Source organism: Typopeltis vanoorti, chromosome 3, assembly GCF_054136105.1.
Source record: "Typopeltis vanoorti isolate ZY-2024b chromosome 3, IOZ_Tvanoo_1.0, whole genome shotgun sequence".
Lineage (NCBI taxonomy): Eukaryota > Metazoa > Arthropoda > Arachnida > Uropygi > Thelyphonidae > Typopeltis > Typopeltis vanoorti.
Genome location: NC_143551.1, coordinates 73,677,943 through 73,701,194, shown reverse-complemented (window position 1 = coordinate 73,701,194; position 23,252 = coordinate 73,677,943). Strand labels below are relative to the sequence as shown.

The window sequence follows — 23,252 nt, the reverse complement described above, 5'->3', positions numbered from 1 at the left end:
AAAGGTCGAAACTAGTCTGGGTAGTGGCCCTTCCCTTAGTGCATAACATCATAACATTAGACATATCCGCAAGGAGATGTGTTTTGCATTATAGGAGATACTGAGACAGGAGTGTTGCTAGCTTGCTTCACTTTTGCAACGAGTTGCCCTGGTGTTGTACCACCTTACCCCAGTCCTGAAGATACTTTCAGGCGCAAACTTTGTTTGCTCACACTTGGATAAAGGATTAAACTAAATTTATTATTTGGAGGCATCTGTAGCTTAAAACCAATAAACGGAATGAGACCAAATTTTATATTGAGACTTTTGAAGGTATGGGGAGATGAATTCTGCGATAAAAAGATTTAGTACCAAAAGTCGCCGATATCAGAAATTTTGGCGCTGCAGAGCTGAAAGCAGTTAAATATTTGCAGTAAATGCAGGTAAAAATGACTATGCAATATTTATTGTGCGTACGTGACAGCAGCGCCACCAATTCCACTTAAAAAGGGATTGGGAACGTTCAGGCAGTTATTCGAATGACTGACGAATTGTGCTCATTGCACTGTTTAAGGTAAGACAACTTAACAAGTGCAATGCTGTAGCGGCCCTTCGGGAATGTAGGTTTCAAAACCTGTGTACAGGTTCTATGTCAGCTGTAGCACTGAGAGCTATGATTAAGAAGGTTGAAGAAACTGGATCACGAGGAGTTAGACCTGACAGAGGACAGAAAGCATATTGAAAATTGTGTATGTGATCCAGGAAACCCCGATTCTGATGAATAAAACACTATTTTCTGTGAGTTCAATCACTACATTAATTTCTGTATCTCTTGCAAGTTGTTGTTTTAGTTTAATTATTATTATTATTATTATCATTGTAACACATCATATCCAGCTGGAATGAGTGACGCGGCTGTCGTTTACATCATCTAAATGTTATTATTCCATTTTATCTGCCTTTAATGTAATTATCCCCTTGTTTTAGACTCCACCAGCGCTAACATTTCCCCTATCGGAGACTTTTGGTACTAAATCTTTTTTTCGCAGAAATCATCTCCCCATGCATTCAAAAGTCTCAATATAAAATTTAGTCTTATTCCGTTTATTGGTTTTAGCTACAGATGCCTCCAAAGAGGGAAAGTTATTTTATGGCCACTCTGTACATTAAAAGCAACCAATTGTGTCTTCAAATTTGCATGGCCTGCATCTCAAGATGTTGGCCAGGAAATTATGTTCTTATGCCAGGAATGGTTAGATGCAAAGCAGATATGGTGTGGGGGGGGGGGGAGAGAATATTGTGAAAAATGAGAAAGAGAGAGTGAAACGAAAATGATGAAATCCATATTGGTCATCATTCAGTAATCGGTGATAATCTTAGTGTTCAGGTTAGGGCGATGGTTTGATGGTTGACTGTTGGAAACAGGAGGGATAAAATTGCTTCCAAGCAGTGGATAGATCCCAGATGAGTATGACAGTTGGAAAAGATGATACAAGATGGGAGTGCAAGTTCTGAAGTACTATCTTATGGCACAACTGGAAGAATGACATCAGGGCCAGGAAACTTATTGGTATCAAAGCTGTTGAGTATTTTCCTGATATTCTTCCGGCAAAATTTTAAAAGAAGAATACTGTAGATAATTTGTAAAAATAGAGGAAATTTGACTTGGTCGGCTATATAAGCGTTGGAGGAAACTGACGCCAAGAAGTCTGCCTTGTCTTTTTGAGATGCTATCATTGTGTACATGTGAAAGGATAGAAGCCTCGAAAACGGATTGAAAGACTCGACTGCCGTTTAGACAGGAGACAATTTTAGTGCATTTGGTCCTTACAAAGTGTGTTTTGCATTTGTTGATTATTTTTTTACTTGTTATGAGCTTTAGTATAAACTAAGTGAGAAACTGGAATTCTTCACTGGAGCCAATGGATATGGGCTAAATTTTTTGTTGGATTTTTTTTGGTACAGTTGTTGGAGAACGAGGGTTTGGGCAAAGGAATGTGGTTTTGAGTGGAGTGGGAAATAAAAGTACCCATCCCAGCAAAAATAATTTCTATTATTAGATCACAGCAGGTACTAGATCAAAATAGTATATTCAATCAGTTTAATGTTTTTATAAATATTTTAAAACCAATTTCTCGATGTATTCTCTGCGCCGAATAAATATCTGTAGTGGCAGGTTGTAGTCAGCAGGTGAACATCTTTGATGTATAGAATAGTCTCCAGCGACAGACGACATTTTTATTTATTTATTTATTTACTACAGATAACGATTGTTGAAAAAGTCATACTGCAACTGCTAGATTAGTTTCATGAATTGTAATCATAATATCAGTCTTTCACTAATAGCTGCCCAAAGTTGTAGAAATTTATTATTATTATTATTACTACGTGACAACTCCAGAGTCCAAGGATTCATCGTGGGGGGGGGGGACGCTACTCTACTTCGCTAAATACATCTCATCCTCTCCACTACTATTTAATTCTGTAACTACGATACTATTACTATTAACGTCATCTATCGCCCATCATCACCAACGATGGTATTTTTTTGTCTTTGAATTGCGTGTGTCCTGAAGGCCGATTTGTCTGTACGTGAGATGAAAAATCCAAGTTTCCTGGAGAAAACATCCTGCTACCACCGTATGAGGTCGGCTATTTAGTTATAAATTTAGTTATGATATATTGGAATATATTCATTTCTTTACATTTTATTCGTTAAAATCCTCGCTTACATTGCATGCTGCAAGAGAACAGTTTCAATTCCTTCATTACATCTAGGTTTATTCTTTTTTCCCTTCAAAATAATAATTATGTTTACACAATCGTTTAAATAATGCATATTCCTGTACATGCAGCAATTGCATGCTTTATCATTAAAACAATTTTAGCGCAGCATTATTTTTAAATGCAAATGTTATTTAACGGTAAAAATAATTTTTCCCTTTTCTATATAATCTAAAAATTCCTTGTAGGTTTCAGCAATCAACATAAAGCTAAATTCATTTTAATAAATAAGCTATATTACTGTATAAAGCAGACTAGTCATTTTTGTTTACAAAAACCGAAGTAAACTTTAATATCAGTTAACTGGATGATTAAGTAAGTCGAGCATTCGATTTTTTTTTCTTTTGGCCCAAACATTTATGCTCTATTTGAATATATAGAATATTTTTTTGTGTGTGGAGACAACATAACATTAATTCTAGTTGTTATTACAACCAATTTTATTTTTGTCTGATCGTACTAGTTCTGCTACCAACACGCATGTGCAAATGGGAACAAATGAAATAGCACGTCTTGCGTAAACATTTTTATCGGTAAGCTGAGCAAAAGAATTATTATTATTATTATTCCTGATACCTCCAAGGAGTCCGAAGACTCATCGCGGGAGGACATCTTCAACTGTCCCTACACCTTACCTCTACTACGAATCAACGCCATCTACCGCCCACCTCCAACACCACCACAACTAGTAATTTTTGTCTGTAAATTGCGTGTGTTCTGAAGGGCCGATTTGTATGTATGCGGGATGAAAAACCCGAGTTTCCGGGAGAAAAAACCCTGCTACCTCCGTATGAGATCGGCTAACTCACCATCGATTGAAATCGACCAGATAAAGAATGAACAAATTAGAATAATTAGAATGAACAAAAAATGTTATTATTATTATTATTATTATTATTATTATTATTATTATTATTATTATTATTATTATTATTATTATTCCAAGGAGTCCAAAGACTCATTGAGACTCCTTGGGGTATCGAGTAATGAATTGACTCGATACATATGGTACTATCAATGTTAATAACCGAATAGTGATAGGTTCTGTTTTCGAAAACAACTTTCGTTTTTACTTTTTTTTCATCTTCATTTCTATCCTTTTGTCTTTCCCCAAAATCTGTAAAGCATTTTCAGAAGAAAAATAAATAAAAAAAATGAGTAAAAAATAATAATAAATCTTAAAAGTCAATAAACGTTTTGGTAATCATTTAAAATTTTTTCAAAAATTTATGAAAATTGTTAAATAATTAATCCATTTACGTAGTTAAACGTGGCTTAATTAACTTAGTTGATAATTAAATTAAATTTTCTAATGATTTCTACAGTGTTAATTTAAATGAATGTGCACCTCATTTTTCTTACATCTAGATAATCACGTACCTCTCTTTATACCACGAAGAAATTAGTATTCTTAATAATATTATTAATAATAATACGGGCGACTTCAAGGAGTCCTTAGACTCATCGAGAGAGGCCCTAAACATCATGTCCATCACAACTATTTGACATTCACACAGTATCTATTATACTTTGCCTTCAACTCATTCACTGTCATAGCACCCACAACAGACCCAGGCAGTTTATTCCACTCATTCACCACTCTAAAAGTAAAAAACCCAGCTCTAACACCCTTAATAACCACACTCTTGCCTAGATTCCATGGATGTCCCCTAGTCCTCTCACCACCGGACTTGTTCTCAAAAAATCCTCTGAATTAATTCTATAGAAACCCTTCAACAATTTGAATGTCTCAATCATATCTCCCATTTTCCGCCTATCAACCAATTTCTGCAACCCACAAATCTTCAACCTGTTTTCATAAGGTTCATTCCACAGAACTGCTATCATCTTGGTCACTAGCCTCTGGATCCTCAAAAACACCTCCCCATCAAGAAGAAACCTAAGTGACCAAATCTGGGCACAGTAGTCAAGATGGGGTCTTATCAAGGCTCGATATAGAGAAACAATAACTTGCTTATCTCTGCTCATCAAATTATTCTTCAACATCCAAGTGATTTGATGAGCTGATTTAGCCACTTTTGCGATGTGCCTTCTAAACTTCAACTCCCTATCCACCAACACTCCCAAGTCCCTGGCCTCATCAATCTCCTGGAGTACAGTTCCACCCATGTGGTATACTGCTGCTAATCTTTTCATCCCAAAATGACATTTTGCCATATTAAATTGACATCCATTCTCCTTAGCCAAGACCTCCAATCCATCCAAATCATCCTGCAAAATTTTGACTTCTTCTGCATTCACTATTACCCTACCCAACTTAGCATCATTAGCGAACAAATGAACCGTTCCTCTCAGATTCTTCCCTATATCGTTAATAAACAAATTAAACAACACCAGTCCAAGAACAGAACCCTGCAGCACACCACTAGTCACAGGCCGTCTTTTGGACTCTACTGCTGAGTAAACTACTCTCTGGTATCTCCATCTACCCCATCTCACCAATCCTATATCCATTCCCATATATTGCAGTTTACGGATTAGACTTCCATGTGGTATCCTGTCGAAGGCCTTAGCCAGGTCAAGCAGTATAGCTGTAAACCCATTATTCTTATCCAGTTCAGCCGTCACTGTGTTATAAAACCTGAGCAAGTTACTGAGGCATGATCTACCCTTCACAAAACAATACTGTCCCCTATACAGTATCTCATTTTCATCAATCCATTCCTGTATTTTTCCCTTGACTGCTTTCTCCAGGACCTTGACAACGACTCCTGACATGCTGATCTGTGAGTAATTTACAACAGTAGTCATGGATCCTCCTTTATGCACTGGAACTATTTTCCCCCCTCTTTCCACCCTTTCGAGACTAAACGAGACCCGAGACTCAGATTAAACAATAAGGTCAATGGAACTGACTATTCTTTAGCCGTTTCACGTAAAACCCGTGCTGATATACCATCCAATCCCACAGATGTATTCGCATTAAGGTTCTGTAATAGACTATTCACCTCCACTTCATTCACCACAATTCCAATATAAACTAATGGTTCCTTCATTCCTTCAACGTCACCACCTGGAAGATATACTCTTGCAAAGTGCTCACTCAGTAATTCCACTATATGGACTTATTCAGTGACCTCTCTACCATCGGCGTTCCTTAAAATCATTCTGCCGTGTACAATTTTTCTTTTACTAGCAACATATTGAAAGAACTGTTTGGAATCTCTTTAGCTTGCATGGCTAATTTCCTTTCATAATCCGTTTTTTCTTTTCTTACCACACTCGTTACTCTTCTGGCCTGCGCTTTATACCGTTCATGTACTTTCTCCTTACATTCCTTCCTCAGTTGTTTCTTTTTCTGCAACTCAAGTTTAATGGTGTTATTCATCCATTTAATCCCTACTTGATTTACTATTCAGACTCTAGGTATACAGTCAGCCATAACCTCCTGCAAATGCTCCCTGACCACTTCCCATGCCCTATCATGGGAAATCCATGATAGGGTATGGGAAGCCCTTGCCATGATAGGGCAAGGGTTTCCCATTTTACATGGCATGTAAAACTGCATGGGCTGCATCCAGCCCTTGCAGTTTACATGCCATGGCACTGAACCAAGCAATCTCCTAAGCTTGTCATACTTACCAGCACTGTAATTCCACATGTAACCTGTCTTAATCGAAAATTTCATTTTCGATTAAGACATATTTAGCCACCTCCCAGGTCAAGACCCTATTATCATTCTCACCAATAAGTGGCAACATGGTCGTATTCATTACAGTCAAATTCTCAGATGCTATTACTAGGTCAGGCACTCTCGAACCCCTAGTATTTTCCGTTACATGCTGTCTCAGATAGTTATCCCTCAGTAATTGGATAAAATCCAGTTCCTTCCTCAGATGTGTCCTGTCCTCCTTCCAATCAATGTTACGATAGTTGAAATCCCCATAATAATTGCCCTTCTTCCACTCATTTCTTCTATTTGCTTGTGCATACTGTCACCACCATCTATTCCATCACCTGGTCTATAGCAGCACCCAACTGTGCATTTTGTTCCGTTAGTTTCAATCTCACACTAAATAGCCTCAAATGTGCTCCTTTCACTATCCTGCAATACAACTTCTATTCTCCTTGGTTGCAGTTCATCAGCTATCATCAATAACACTCCTCCCCCCATTTTATTCTCTCTGAACACACTGTACCCTACACATTCAATCCCACTAACTATATCATCTTCTGTCAGCCATGTTTCACTAATGCCAATAACCTTGCCAGGAAGAGCCAACCAAGTCCAAAAAGTCTTCCTTCTTGTTCCTAATACTCCTAGCATTAGTATACATGAAATGCAGAGGTCCATTTTTCCCACCCCTATCTTGATGCGTTATACTAACTATCCCATTCTGATTTCTTGTCCTTCGTACTGGCTTGGGCACATTATAAACATTCTTACACTCACTGATGTCTGCAAATCCACTTCCTCCCCTCCTTAATAGTTCTAGTTTCCCTGATTTTGCACATCCACTCTCACTTCACTCTGCAACACTTTTCCCAGTCTTCTCACACCAAATCCATTCAAATGTAAGCCATCCATCTTGTACAAATCCTTTCGCCCATCAAACACACATCCACAAACTCCACACCACACCGTCTGCATAACCTGCGCATAAAGTCATTTGTAACACATTCCGAATATTTTTTGTTCCATAGAGAATTGGAGTAAGGCTTTTTTTTTTATTGCTAGACATTTTATTTTTCATGTTTTATTTTTTTTTCTCCCATTTTTATGAACGGTTCCATATTGACTGAGTAAGAGATATATTTCTCAGTAACCACAATTATATTCGGATGCCCTCACATCCGGGACCTAGAAATAGTAAAATATAAAAAGAAGAATGGCATATGCTGAATGAAATATTTGAATACTTCTGTATACTGGATAAAATAATAAAGAAATAACAATGGTCAAATTTTATTGCTTCAGTCCTGTTTCATGCTCAGCATTCCCCCCCCCCCCCCAATAGATATTCTCATTTCGCTTATACTGTATTCTTGCTTTCTCTGCATATTAATAACTGATATCAAGAAGCCTTTCGAATATATTGAGATGGTTATTTAAAGTTGAATGAGCTAGTTAGGTATTTTTTTAACTATTCACGATATAAAAGTTATGTTCCTATAAAAGACTTCATATAAAAGTTATATGAAGTCTGAAAAAATAATTTTTTTAAAAAGATCCAATAATGAACTTGGCATCGTACTGATTATTTATTTTCTTCTTTCAAAAATTCCGATAAATATTCATACCACTATCCGTCATCTTACCAGCTTTATTAGTTAGGAAACACACACACACACACACCAATATCTTGGTAAATACACCACCCAGCATGAGTTGTGCCATTCATATGATTATTCATATATCAATTAAGGCATTTAATAAAAATACACTTATTATTATTATTATTATCATCAAGATATACGACTAGCATTATTTTATTCAGTTATTTTCTTTCGCTTTAGTTTTAAAATATTTAATGCTTTTTGAGATTAAATTTTATACTCAGATAAAAATTAATATAAAATATTAAATATATTTTATAAATGAAATTTATAAATTTATATAATAAATATAAAAAATATTTTAAATTTCTCAAAAGTATATTTAAAATATTTCATTGAACCTTATTTTATTTGCTGTTGAATTATTCGCATTATTAATTTTAAAAACAAAAGACAACTAATTTTTATTATATTTACTTATTATGAGTATTTATTTATGAAACAAAAGGTTGCGAAGTAATAGCTTGAGTGATATTTTTTTTTAATCATTAATAGCTAATAGTCTGAGAGGCTTTCGAGTAACAGTGGATGACACAGGACTCGTCAAAACTTTTGGTCGATATTATGATGATAAACATTATGGAATAGCTCACACTGAAGAAGGCCCCTTCCTGAACTCTTATACCTGTGGTTACTCTCCTGTCACCAATCCAGAGAAGCATATCCTACTCATCAATTGCTCCCAGCCGGTATTTGGCCAGTACGTCACCTTACAGATCTACAATCGTTATGATAGTCTGCAGTTCTGTGAAATGAAAGTGTTTGGAACAGGTAAGCAGGACATCATTAATTGAATTTTTATTTTAATAGAGAACTAGAAGTATCCCTAATTATAAGGGTATTTTATAACCGTTTAGCAGTTGGTCTTTGTTTTTCACTGATGTTAATACTACTAACGTCTTTCTCTATTTGTTTCATTTTGGTTTGTAAGACAATATTTGCTTTGATGGCCTTGTCCTTTTCATATGTTCCATTCGTTTGTTTCTACAAATATTTATTATCTTAATTATGCCTATCGATTAAGATTAAGCACGAATCAAGAACTAAGTTTCTGATTATTCTTTAATCTTAATTTGTCAGATCTGAGATATCTAGTTGTGTCTTTAAGTGTCTCCAGTCAATGTAAGCTTTCTCTGAATTGATTCTTTGTTACTTTAAATCTTTTTAAGGTAACAAATTAACAAAAAAATGCTCTTTCTCAGCATTATTATAAAGGATGTACGGCCAATTTTTTTTCTTTATTTTTGTCATTATTAGCGAGGACTAGTGAAGATATCCACAAAAACGATCGCTGATGTTTTGAATATTTATTCCCTTTATTATATCATATCATAATAAGTAATATATCATGTAATAAAAATTATTTCTACCTCTTTCGTTGTCTTTTACTGGAAGGATCGTCATAAAATCCCAATAGATTTTTTTCCCGTAATGGCAACATGGTTTCGTTGCCAAGTGTAATTTTCTCCTTTATAGATATCTTGCAAACGCTTGTACATATTTATTTAAAGACCCAATCTTTTTTCCTTTTTAACAGAATCGTGTGGTCAACCACTTGGAATGGCTTCCGAAGAAATTTATGATGAAGAAATTAGCGCAACATCCAACGAAGATAACGACGGCCATTATTGCACCCATGCACGATTGAACACCAACTCTGGATGGTGTACATCGCCTACGGATGGGAAAAAAGAAATCACGGTACAAATACGCTAATCAAAGTAAATTTGAAAAGCAATAATTTCGTTATTAGTTGTTTTCTATAATTAATATGAAACAGATTGTCAGATGTATGTCAATATAAAAGCTAACTTTTAGATTTAGGCACACAGTCTGTCGTTGTATCAAATATTTCTTAACTGTCACTGTGCAATATTAATCTATTTTCTTTTAAGTTCCTTCCCAATGGAATTGCATCAAACTCATTACTGAGCGTTTCATAATCTCCTGTCTTATAATTCCACGTGTATCTTCTTATTCTTATTAGTGGTGGAGGTGGGCGGTAGATGGCGTTGATGGAGATGATTCGTAGTAGAGGTTCGGTGTAGTGGTTGAGACAGTTGTAGGTGTCCTCCCGCGATGAGTCTTCGGACTCCTTGGAGGTGTCACGAATAATAATAATAATAATAATAAATAATAATATTATTATTATTATTATTCCAGATGCCTCTGCATTCCTTCGCATCTCCCAGGTCACGATTGCATGATCCCTATCACGATATCAACTCTACCACAAGTTGTCACCAACCTGTGGTAGAGTTGATATCTTCTCTACAATCACATCATCTGCATTGTTGCCCTATCTAACATTTTAACCCAAGAGAGTTTAATAAGAACTCAATTCTCTCTTTTCTTTCTTTCTTCCATATGCTATTTCTTCCCTCTTAGTTCTTTTCTAGTTTATATTTCCAGAGTTAAAAATCAGTCATCATGATAAACCTTTTTGCACTTCCTAAACTAATTTGCTTAAACATTTCTTTCTCATCTCATTTGTTATTTCCAGGTCTGTAAATCATCAGTCGTATACCCTTCTTTTTTTTTTAATCATTTCTGTCTTCTTTAAAAATACTGTGCCCATTAAACCTTATCAGCTAATCATGTTTCCGTTATCTCAATTATATGAAGTTGGACTGAAAGAGCCAAGGTCATAAATTATTTCATCTTACTCCGTATATTTTTTGTACGTTGGCGTGTAAACAGAGGATAACATTTTTAGATTTTAACATAGCTCTTACATGTTTTTCATCAATTTTTTCCTCATTCCAGTGAATGTTATTTTGGAGAGCCATCCTCATTTTTTTCTATCCTAATCTTCAGCGTATAATTCTTTTCTTCAAACATACTCAACCCATACATCCACATGCTCAAACCCTCTCCTCCATACATTCTGGCTATCGTATCATCAGTTTTCTACTATCATATCTGAACAGCGCATTCACATTCTAACACTTTCACTCTTTAATCTCAATGTCTTCAAAATACTCCTCAAATCCTTTGCCAGATTTATGCTGCTTCTCAAATCATCCTAACCATCACAAAAATTTCCTCTAACTTCTTGTATCGCTTTCTGTGTTGAATTTTACAATTCAAAGTACCACCTGGCAAGTACTTTCGTGTATTATCATCTCTTCAGTAAGTCTACATTTCTCATATAAAATTCGTTATATATATATATATATATATATCTTCAATTTCAAACCGCATGTTTTTAAAACTCATAAGTATACACCTAAATACAAGATTTAATATTGTTTTTGAATACTATATCCTTAAGTACTAGTGAAGAAAAAAAATCACTCGGTCCATTAGTTAACTTGTGTCTACGCCAACTAAAATCCTTTGAACTTCCTAATTTGTCCCGGTAATCATGACATTTTGTCGGGGAAAATGTAAGACTTTAGGTGGACCAAAACTGGTTGCTTTCCTCATTAGTTATTCTCAACAAACTTAGCTTTGCTATGTTGTTATTATTATTATTATAAACAGACTACCATAAAGTCTAGAGACTCATTGTCCTCCCATGATCTTGCATGCACACTCTTGCATGCACAGCTGACCATCTCATCATACTTTGCCTTAACCACATTCAGACTCTCTGCAGACACCTCACCCTCTCTCAGACAATGCATTCCAATCACCCACCATTCTCCATACGAAAATTCTACTCCTCACCCCCATGCTCATACCCACTTATAGACCTTTTAGGAATGACCTCTAATTTACCCCTGTCTCCAGACATTCTATGAAAAATCTCACCCATGTTAATCTAGTAATTACTCCTTACCAACTTATACATCTCGATCACGTCTCCTCACTTCTTTCTATCCACTAGGTTTTGTAATATTCATTCTCTCAATCTGTCCTCATATTCCACATTCCAGAAATCAAGTTAGCCAATCGTTTCTGGATCCTCTCCAACTCTGATCATTCTTTTGAAAAACCAGGCAACTAAATCTGTGCACAGTAATCCAATATGCTGCCTGATCAAAATCTTGTACAATGAAATTCAAAACATCCTTACTTCTACATGTCAGTGTTCTCAGCATCATTCCTATAATCTGCTGTGTTGTCCTCACAATTTTAGCAAAATATCCACGAAATTTCAAGTCCAAATCCACCATCATCTCCAGATCTTTCATCTCTTCCACATATTCTAAAATATCCCTACCATTCCTATATTCTGAATTCCATCTTTGATTCCCAAATTTCAATATTTTACACTTTGCTACATTAACTACCCAACCGGCCAAGACGTATATATACTTCCAGGTTACCATGGACGTGAAGTGCATATTCTAATTGTGATACCATTGATATTACATTGGAATATATGATGGATACGAAGTGTAGAGGAGTGATGTATTTTATCCATATTGACGGCGACGTGGTTAAACTGAATTCCTCACTCACTCGCTCAAATGATCAAACCCTCTCTTCCTTACTTTGTGGCTATTGTTTCATCAATGCCCTTGTCAATTTTTTACTATCATATCTGGGCAGTATACTCACATCCTAGCACTTTCACTCTTTAATCTCAATGTCTCCAAAATCTCCCTCAAATCAAACAGTCTATTTAGGTCCTCTTGCAAAGCTACAACATATGCTCTACTTCTCATAACTCTCCTGAACTTGTGTCATCTGCAAGCAACTATATAACACCACTTAAGCCTTTTCCAATGTCATTTACATACAAATTAAGCAATCAATTTCCCCAAAACAGACCCCTGGCGCACAGTACTAGTGACTTTCATCTTTTGAGACATCCCTCTTTCATACACAACTTGCTGATACTATCAGACTGTCAATCTCCATTCCAATGCACTAATCTACTGTCCAATACCATCTGTTATAATTTAGCTATTAGTTTGTCATGTGGCAATCTATCGAAAGACTTTGCAAAATCCAAGATATTTAAGATAGAGGGTTCAGCCTCTCTGCTGCCTAAAGACATTCACTAACATTTATGCCCAGAGTGGGATTCGAATCCACATCCTATTCATGTGGCTAATCTAGTTTATAAAAATATTAACATCTTTATATGCTCTATATAAATAATTAATATATAAATATATAATTAACTACACCATATTAATTGAATACTTAAGAATAGTTTAAATCATATAATACAAATAGATAAAAATTATATTTAAAATTTTAAATACTAAGTTTTCTATAAATATCTCATACAAGCAATTGATTTATTTTTGTCTTTTGCATACCACAGGTAGATTTATTGAATATTACGACAATCACAGGTATTGTATTACAAGGCTTAAATGGTGTCGAAAAACTTGTCTACGTCCAAAAATTTCACTTGAATTTCAGCAATGACAGCAGTTCTTGGACGTATGAAGAACAACCAGTTGGCCAGCAGAAGGTTTATTGCTTCTATAAATAAATATTATTATTATTAATGTGATTTTTAGTTTTAACAATGAATTTTATTGATCATAATCTCTGTTTGTTCTATTGAAACTCATTTCAGATTATTAATTATTTGAATTAAATTTTTCTTCATATTTCTATTTTCTATTTAAAAGTCTATGGATGCATTGATGTAAACACAGAATTTTCATCTCATGGAAATATTTTAGCTTTTTTCCATGAGATGCAAAATATCATTCAGGAGAATGTTTTATTGAGAAAATGAGAGGTGTAGAGCAGGCAGCAAGGAATCTTGGTGTTAGTGGGTCAAAACAATAATAAATAAATAAAAAGAAAGCTCAGATTTTAAATCTCTCTTTCTCTCTCGGATAAGAATTAACAATGTAAATTTCTGTAACAGTGTTATTACAGAAATCTGTAACTATTTTTTGATTCCAATCTGAAATGTTGTTAACCCATAATGCATCAGTACTATGGACATGCTAAGGATTTTTTTTACTATTTTTGTATTTTTTATCTATAGTTTACATTTTCCTGAAATTCTGCTCTAGGGACCAAACATGGAGCTTTTTTCAAGACATTTCTGGCCTCCATTAAACAGGGGATTAGTCTCATACTGGGTGATGAAATTCATCTCCCACTTAAAGACAATCGCAAACATCGATACCTACGACGGAATTCAAACATCTAGATTGTGCTAGAGAGCATGAACGTTAACCATTAGGCTAAACAGATTTTAACTTGAAAAAAAAAATAATAATAATAATCTCCTTCTCCCTTTAAAGAACTCGGATTCAAATTCCATCACCAGTGACATTTGAATTATGGCTAAGTTAGCTGGAGATCTTCGCGTGCTGTTTTTTTCATATAATAATAATAATAATAATAATAATAATAATAATAATAATAATAATAATAATAATAATAATAATAATAATAATAATAAACTGACGATAAAATCTGAATTACTGAGCCAAATTTCTCCATTTGAAAGTCATTGATTCTCTGTAAGCAATGATTTATTGACTGTCAAATGCATTTCTGAGTCTGTTGGTATTCCTGTTGGTAGTTTATAATCTGGAAGAGTTTTCCCGTATTTATCACTGAATTCGGGTATTCACTAAAACATGGGTTTATCGTGTTGATCATGTTTTCGCTACAATGCAAATATTGAAATATTGTTATTCCATTCTGAAGAAAGTTCTGGTAGTGAATATCATTTCTTAGCGTAGCAAATCTACTGCAGTGTGCGATTCATTGGAGATCCATTCAAGTAACCTAGGATACAAAGTTATGAAAAGTTCCTGATGAGTTATAAAAGCTTTTCATCTGAAGATGAGTTAGCTACTTTCATAAGTGCCAGAGTTTTTTACATCACTAAACAAGCAAAACGGACAGAAAAAACGCATGCACTTAAAAATACATACTACAATAGTCTTACATAGACTTAGTATTTGAAAACAATCTAGCCCTACATGTATGCTCTTTCAAACAAGGTACATTCACAAATGTACCTAATACCCACTTATCGGCTTATGAGCGGTCAGTCTTCATTTGTTTTCTCAAACTTAATGAGAAACTGAAAAACTAAGTTGATTTTATTTTCTTAGTGGAACATGATTGTTGCAATTTCTCTGATGAAATACTAGTACATTTGAATATATAATAAATAATACATTTGAATTCAAAGCAACTAAGCCAAATAAATATAAATAAATTCATCCATGATTACTTATCCTTAATCAAAGAAGAAAAGTGTTTTATTTTATTTATCAAAATCGATATTTGCAAATAAATGAAGATAAAATATATGATGAAATACATATTGATTATAGTACCAGACACGATATCTTATTGTCGTCTAAATCACCTGAGTAACCTGCCGTTGTTGAGGACAAAAATTAAAACAAAAGAAACGAAAATCATACTTCTATAGCAAATATAAGCTTTTGTTCTCCTTAGTTGGAATTATGACAGAAGTCACAAAGGTTGTGAGGCCAGTATGGCTGTTAGCCATTTTGCTTGTTGCTCTCATCCTTGCAAAAATTCAAGCCGGGTCTCATAAGGAAGTCAGTTTTGTTTTTTTTTTTCTACCCCAGAATTTCTTGGATATATCTTTCGACTTCATATGAGACCAGGTAACTTACGTTAAGTTGCCTTGGAGCTGCAATTGCAGCAACAAAGGCGGCGTCCCGTGCGATCTCCGATTGATTTGTATATTCGATTGATTAAACATTGAAACTGGCTAACTCACTTTCAGTGAAAAATTGCCTTCAGTTACCAGGCACTTATTAAAAAAAAAACGTTCTTGGTACTGAATGGAATTCTATCTCGGGTTTTTCCATCCAAAGATGCCCCACCCCGTAAGTCAAAATAGTCCTAAAATGTGGATAAACTACCCCATAGATAAATGGTTCTTAATTGGTGTTCCCCGGAATACTTGTGTTCTGCGAACGGGTTATAAGTGTCCTGCAGGTGAAAGATGTCACATGACACAGTTCTGAGTGTAATTGGCTACTCTGATCATAACAACTGAAGACTGCTATGCACGTTGACTTCTAAACCAATATAATATCGTTTATAGGTCACGTGTTTGCAGGAGGTTGGCCACCATGTCACCGAACTTTTTTCTTTCTTTTACTGGAACATTTATAGTAAATGAAGCCAGTCCAATCCTTAATGTCTTCAAACTGCATTTTCCTGGGTTTACCTCTTCCTCTTTTATTATCCAGTTTCCCTTCTAATATTAATTTCCGAATGCCCTCTTGTCTAGTTAGATGTCCAAAATATTTAAGTTTTCGTTCTTTAATTATTTCATTGATGTTTTTTTATTTTTTGCTTTCTTTAAAACATCTTCATTTTTCATTTTCTCTGTCCATGATATTTGCAACACTCTTCTGATGCTCCACATTTTGAAAGCTTCTAATTTTTTCTCTGCTTCTTTATTCAGTCCAAGTTTCACTGCTGTAGAGAAGGCTTGGAGATCATCTTCAGATTCAGCTATAAGGACTGTATCATCTGCATTCCAGAAGTTTTTGAAGTTCCTACCCCCGACTTTTACACCCTTCAATTCTGCAATATCTTTAAAAACTTGCTCACTATATTTGTTATACAGTAAGGGTGATAAGACACATCCTTGTTTTACTCCTTTTTTGACTTCAAAGTTGTCAGAATATGCATTGTTATATCTTATTGAGGCCATTTGATTCCAGTGTATATTTGTAATTATTATGCATAATTAAAAATACATATCCTTTTAATCCATTATTCTGTAGGAGATATGTATTAATTTCTTGTGATCTATTGAATCAAATGCTTTGGTGTAATCAACAAAACAAAGATATATGCTTTTCTGGTTATCGAGGCTTCTTTCACATAATGTTTTCAAATTGAAAATTCCTTCTCTTGTACTTCTGTCTTTTTGAAAACCTGATTAAGCGTTTTCTATTTCTATTGACAAAGTGGCTTTTATTCTTTCTAGGATTATTCTCAGTAGTAATTTTGTAGCATGGCTTGTTAAACTTCCAGTGGTGGCGAACCTTTTTATGTGCACGTGCCGAAAGTTTACAAATCAAGTCGCTGATGTGACAGGCAGTTTTTAATAGGGGAAAAATTAAGAGAAAATTAATTAATTTATTTATTTATAAATTTATAATATATATATATATATATATATATAATATTTTATAAATAATTATTTATAATTTTATAAATAATATTTAATTTTATTTATAATATTTATTTATATATAAATTTATAATATTATTCAGTGTATAAAACTGATTATTGTATTATTCAATTGATTTTAATGATGTTGGTTCGAAAAAAAAAGTGAGAAAAATACTGCAGATGAAAGAAAAACAAGTAGTTTTATTGTATCCCTGAATAAGGTAGAGTCTTTTTTAGTCTGTGTAATATACTGTATTTCTCAACAAACAGTGCAGTTAGAGACATCTGGAATAAAATGGTGCTAACTAATGAACATGTTCCTTCCTTCCCACAGAAACTATGATATATAGACTCAAGAAAAACCATATGTTGCACTGAAATATAGTATCTAACTAAAAACTATTGTCCAATTTTTCAATTACATGAAATAAGTGTTTGTTTTATTGCATTTGAAATTCTCGATGTCATTATGACAAATCACAAAGGCTAACTTGAAATAAAATTCTACCAAGAATTGAAACATGCCATATAATTGAGTGTATCAGTTCGCCTTCCAGTTCAAATGCAAATAAGCAGCCATAAAATTCAACCAAGGGCTGTTGAAACCTTGTGTGAGTTGAGTTGGTAATGAGAAGTTCTGTCGGAACGATAAACGACACCCTTCTTGAATGTGTTAAAACAGTTCTTGGAATTTTGGGAATAATGACAAAGATGGATTTCCGTAGATCATCAGGGATGTATCCTGTATCTAGATGTAATTAAAAATAATCTTTTGGTCATTAATTGTGTTTTCATTTAATTTCTTTATCATTTCGATAGTTATCTGATCAGTGCCTGGTGTTTTACCTGTTTTTATTTGACTTAGAGCGTATTCTATTTCTTCATATGTAATTGGTTCTCCATTCATATTTTGAATATCTCGTGCGTTGTGCGATCAGAGTCAAACAGTTATTTTCCATATTCTTTCAAACCTTTTATGATATCTTATGTCTCTAGTAGCATTTTTCCATTCTGATCTTTTATACAAAGATTATGGTTGAAATTTTTATTTTTATGTGTCAGAGCTTTGATTGATTTATGCATTTCTTTACTATTGTGTTTTTTGTCCAATTCCTCTATTTCTTTACATTTTTCATTTAGTCAATTGTCTTTAGCCTTCCTGCATTCATTTTTTATAATTTCACGGAGTATTTTATACTATGTGTAATTTTCTTTTTTCGTCTTTCATTCACAAGTTCTAATATTGATTCTGTCATCCAGGGTTTTTCCTTATTGTATTTAATTTTTGGAATAATCTCATTAGCTGTCTCATATATTGCACTGCTAAAATTTGACTATCTGTTTTTAATTTCCCCTGTGTTGCAAAGTATATCATCTTCATTTTTATATCCTACATGATCTAATATTTTACTAATTTCTGAGTTAAACACCATTATGTTGTCAGGTATATTCAGAGCTGTCTTTCAGTATGATTGTTTTTAGAAATGCTTTTTAGTTTAATTTTTAAAGTAGACACAACGGGGTTATGGTCTGAACCTATATCAGTATATAGGTTCAGACCATAGTTTCAGACGTAGGTTCAGCATATAGGTCCATGTGTAGGTTGTTTTAAATGCAGAATTGTATCAATCTCCCACCTCTTACATTTCTTTCATCCAATCCAAATTTTCCAACAACTGGATTTTCTTCCCCTTCCCCAAACTTTACATTCAGGTCACCCATCACTATGATAACTCATTTGATTTTACATATTTTATAGAGTTTTGTAAAACCTTCTATTTCTTCATCATTGTGAGTCGTCGTAGGGGCATAAATCTGAATAATTATGATGTTAAACGGCTTTGGGGATAATTTAATAAGTATCATTCTTTCATTTATGGGCCACAGCCCCATTACACATCAAAGCTCACCATACTGATCTTATGGTGAGCTTCGATGTAGAATCTCTATATACTAATGTATACGTCTCAAAGAGACTTTACAATTACTTGCTGACATTTCCCCACAAGACATTATAAAATTATTTGATTTCTGATATACTCTGGATATTTCTCATGTCAAAACAAATTCTACAACCCAGTAGAAGGAACAGCTAGGGGAAATCCACTTTCACCTGCTCTAGCCAACTTTTATTTGGAACATCTAGAAGAAGTCCTGTTTTCATCTATATTCCGTCAACCTTCCTTTTGGATGAGATATATAGACGACATCTTTTCAGTATGGCCTCATAACAGAAATTCTTTACCTTCCTTTTTAGCCAGAATCAATTTCTTACATCTTCGCATTAAGTTCACCATGGGGATTGAAAAAGACAACAAGCTATCCTTTTTAGATGTTCTCCTCATCCATTCACCCTCAGGTATTCTAACAACAACAGTTTACAGAAAACCCACTTTCACTGGACGTTATATTCTGAAACAGTCTGCTCATCATCCTTATCAAAAATCAGGAATCATAAAATGTTTAATCCAATGAGCCAGAACTAATTGTTCAACTCCTCATGAATTACAGAAAGAACTTTCAACTATCAAACATCACATGAAATTCAATGACTTCTCCGAAAAGAGTACACAACATCTGTTCGATTCTTACAAGCCAATCCAAAACAACACAGATTCAATACGTCGAGTTCCAATTCCTTATATTTCCGGGGTTTCAGAACCAATTTCAAGAATTCTGAAGAAATATGATTTAACACCCACTTATATACATATTAACAAACTATCCATCTATTTCCCCCTCTTCTAAAGATAAACGCTCAACTATGTCTCTGGCTGGTGTTTATCAAGTTTCTTGTAACTGTAATCGGTCCTACTTTGGACAAACAAGACGCTCTATAAAAAAACGAATTCAGGAACATCAATCATACATTCAGCACAACAAATCCGGTGTCTGGATTGGCTCAGCACGGAATAGAGACAAGCCACAACATCCTCTGGTCCAAGACTCGCCTCCTACACAGATGTCGCTATAAATTTGAACGTTTATTTAAAGAAAGTGCCGAGGCCTTACTTCAACGCCCTAACTTGAGTCGAAATGACTGAATATCTTTATCAAAAATATGGGAAAGTTTAATCATGATGATGTCAACATATATATATATATATATATATATATATATATATATATATATATATATATATATATATATATATATATATTTTTTTTTTTTTTTAAATAAAGATTTTAATTCTTAGATTAGTCTAACGCTATTTATAAATTAAGATTATTATATGAATTTGTGAAATAAAATCTTTAATTTAATCATTACTCTGATTAAAAAATGTTTTCCTCTCTTTAATACTTAGCGATATAACATCACCGGCTCGTTCTACTTTTGAATGATCAATTGTTGGTATTCCACCTTGTTAAAAAAAATAATCTTATATAGCCACTGAAGATAGTCTGTTATTTTCAGACTGAAATATTTGACAGATTAAAATATAACATTCTTGTGTAAACGTATTTATATATTATAATCTTAATGTCACAAGTTTCTCTAAAGAATCTTTTTTAGTTTTCCTATGTTAGGTCATCTTGTTTCACTAATTCCCATCGCATCAACTGTAAGTCTTCTCATTTCCTGTAGAAGGTTATCAAAATTTCCTAGTTTATATAATGTTCTTACATTCCAAGTTCCGATTTTCAAGAATCTGTTTCTTGTTTTCAAACGAGGAATATCAGATGCGGACCTTCCTTTTGGATTTAAGTTGACATCATCATGAAGTACATTTGCAACACTCGTTTTACTCATAGTTTCAGTGTCTTCTTCCTTCTTCTCTGTAACTATTCACAGTTTGGGACGTTGCAGAGGTTCCAACTTCCAATGCATAGCTTGTAAGATATTTCAGTTTCTCCATGGTTGAGTATAGGATAGTAATGTGGTGAGGCCCCGATCTCTTCCACGTCTGCAATAGCCAGCTAACTTGGCTCAAACTGTCAGCCGTTGATCTATATTCAGATTCTTCTGCCTGCCAGTTGTTTCACATTGCCGATGATATATGAATTCTTCCGCCAATGACGAAACAGCAGATGTCATTGCAGTCTTAACATCTTCACCAGAGCTCTTTTAGTCAGCCATTTTTCAAGGTTCTCTGTAATCCTTCACAGTTACCGTATCGGCCCGAGGCACACGCAGTCCTCCACCATACTTCACCTTACAAAGCAGTCCTCTACTTTTTGCTACTTCCACCCTCCAGGACATGGAGGCAGGATTGGACTTAAACATAGGATAAGATATTTCAGGAGGAAATTAAAATGTTTTTATAAATATAGCCTGTTGTTTCCCATATATTGCAAGATGCTCTCTTATATTGGTGTGTGATGCAAAATTCAGTGGATGGTAGGTCCCATTGTTCTGTGATATAACCTTACTTCTTCTAACTCACTTGAGCAACTGCGCCATTGTAACATTTCCAAGGTCAAATTGGAGGTGTGCAAAATTTGGTAATGTTAGGTCAAGAGCTGCGAACTTAACAAGTGGGCAAAAAAGTCATTCGTTTATATATATATGTATATATAGTTACTTTTAGGTATATTGTCAATGGATTGCAAGGGGACACTCAGTTCTTTGCGGATGATGTGAAGCTGGGAAGGGTTATCAGTAATAGTGCAGATGGGGCAGCCCAGCAAGAGGATTTGAATAAACTAGACGGATGGGGAAATGAATGGGGGTTTCGATTCAATGCAGCAAAATGTAAAGTCTTGAGGTTTGGGATCCATCGATGGGAGGATGCATACCATATTGGAGGAGGAGCTGTACTGGAGGAGGTAGGGGAGACAAGCGATCTGGGGGTGATGATTGAGAGAAAACTGAAATTCAGGGGAGCATATTGCAAAGGTGGTGAGGGTAACTCAGAGGTTTGCTGCAATACTGAGAAGACCGCTGACCTGCACTGATAAAAGAGTCATCATTCTGTTGTATAAGACTCTGATCAGAGCACACTTAGACTATTGTTCTAAGATTTGGTCCCCAGGATTTGAAGGGGATAAAGTGATTGTGGAAAGAGTACAGAAGCAGATAACAAAGATGGTTTCAGGACTGTACAATATGAGTTACGAGGATCGAATGAGGGAATGTGGACTGCATTTGGTGGAGAGATGAAGGAGAGGTAATATGATCGAGACTTTTAAACTGTTGAGAGGCAGTTACAGGGTAGACATTGGAGTGTTCTTTCACTTGGTGGAACGGCTGGAAGGAGCGATGACAAGGGGCCATCCCTGGAAGTTACTAAAGGAGGCTGTGTGCAAGAGGGTGAGGAGTGGTTTCTTTGCGTGAAGGGTGATTGAACCTTGGAATGCATTGCTTGAGAGAGTGGTTGGAGCGGGAACGGTCAATGGGTTCAAGGAGTGGTATGATAAATTTTGTGTTTCCTAAAAACGACCTCCCACGATGAGTCTTTTGACTCCATGGAGGCCTGGATGATGATAATATTTTTTTTTTGATATGATAATATTTTTATTGATCTGCTAAAATATTCACACATACAATAAACATCTTGAGTGACATTGAAACTTACAATTTTACAGAATTCAACACAAAGTGCTACATTTTCTACATTGAATTTCACTTAAAATTTTTAAAAATACTTTTTTGCTTCTATATTATGTATTTACAACACAATGCTCTTCTAATATTTACAATAAAGATTATACAGAATTTTTGAATATAGAATATACATAATAATAATAATAATAATAATAATATAATAATTTATTTATTTTTTGTCTCAGATAAATTGCATACATAGATGCTGTAATAAATATATATATATAATATTTATAACACATTACAATTGTGAATAACAGATACTTGCAAGTTAATAATTTTCTTCCTCGAAGCTTAGCAGAGCTTATCTGAGGAAGATAATAGATGATAGATGGTGGTGGTTTCATGGTTATGTTCCTATACTGGTCACAAGCCAGGAGTTGATTTTTCTGTTTGTTGATACGTGCTTGGAAGACTTCGACTGCTATTACAGTTTAACTTTTTTTTTGTGCAAATAGGGTTTGATTTAGACATGGTGTGTTTGTTTCTTGTGTTCTTGTAGTGATGGTTTTTGAGAGGGGGGTTTGTCATAAGTTTGTGTGTGTATGTGTGTGTGTGGGGGGGGGAAGATAAACAGGAATTGCTCTAA

At 34.5% G+C, this 23,252-nt stretch overlaps 1 protein-coding gene across 2 annotated transcripts in view; it reads left to right on the top strand.

Moving 5' to 3' along the window:
* The window catches only part of LOC150108267 (uncharacterized), a 709,268-nt gene that overhangs the window by 85,130 nt on the left and 600,886 nt on the right, over positions 1 to 23,252 (top strand). For both annotated transcript variants that reach the window (XR_016548127.1, XM_090390670.1), the window contains exons 12-14: positions 8,557 to 8,832; positions 9,599 to 9,762; positions 13,286 to 13,438. Coding sequence is in view for 1 of the 2 variants with exons in the window: in XM_090390670.1 (XP_090246796.1) it covers positions 8,557 to 8,832; positions 9,599 to 9,762; positions 13,286 to 13,438 (593 nt within the window). In the remaining variant the exon portion in view is untranslated. The remainder of the gene's footprint in view (positions 1 to 8,556; positions 8,833 to 9,598; positions 9,763 to 13,285; positions 13,439 to 23,252) is intronic.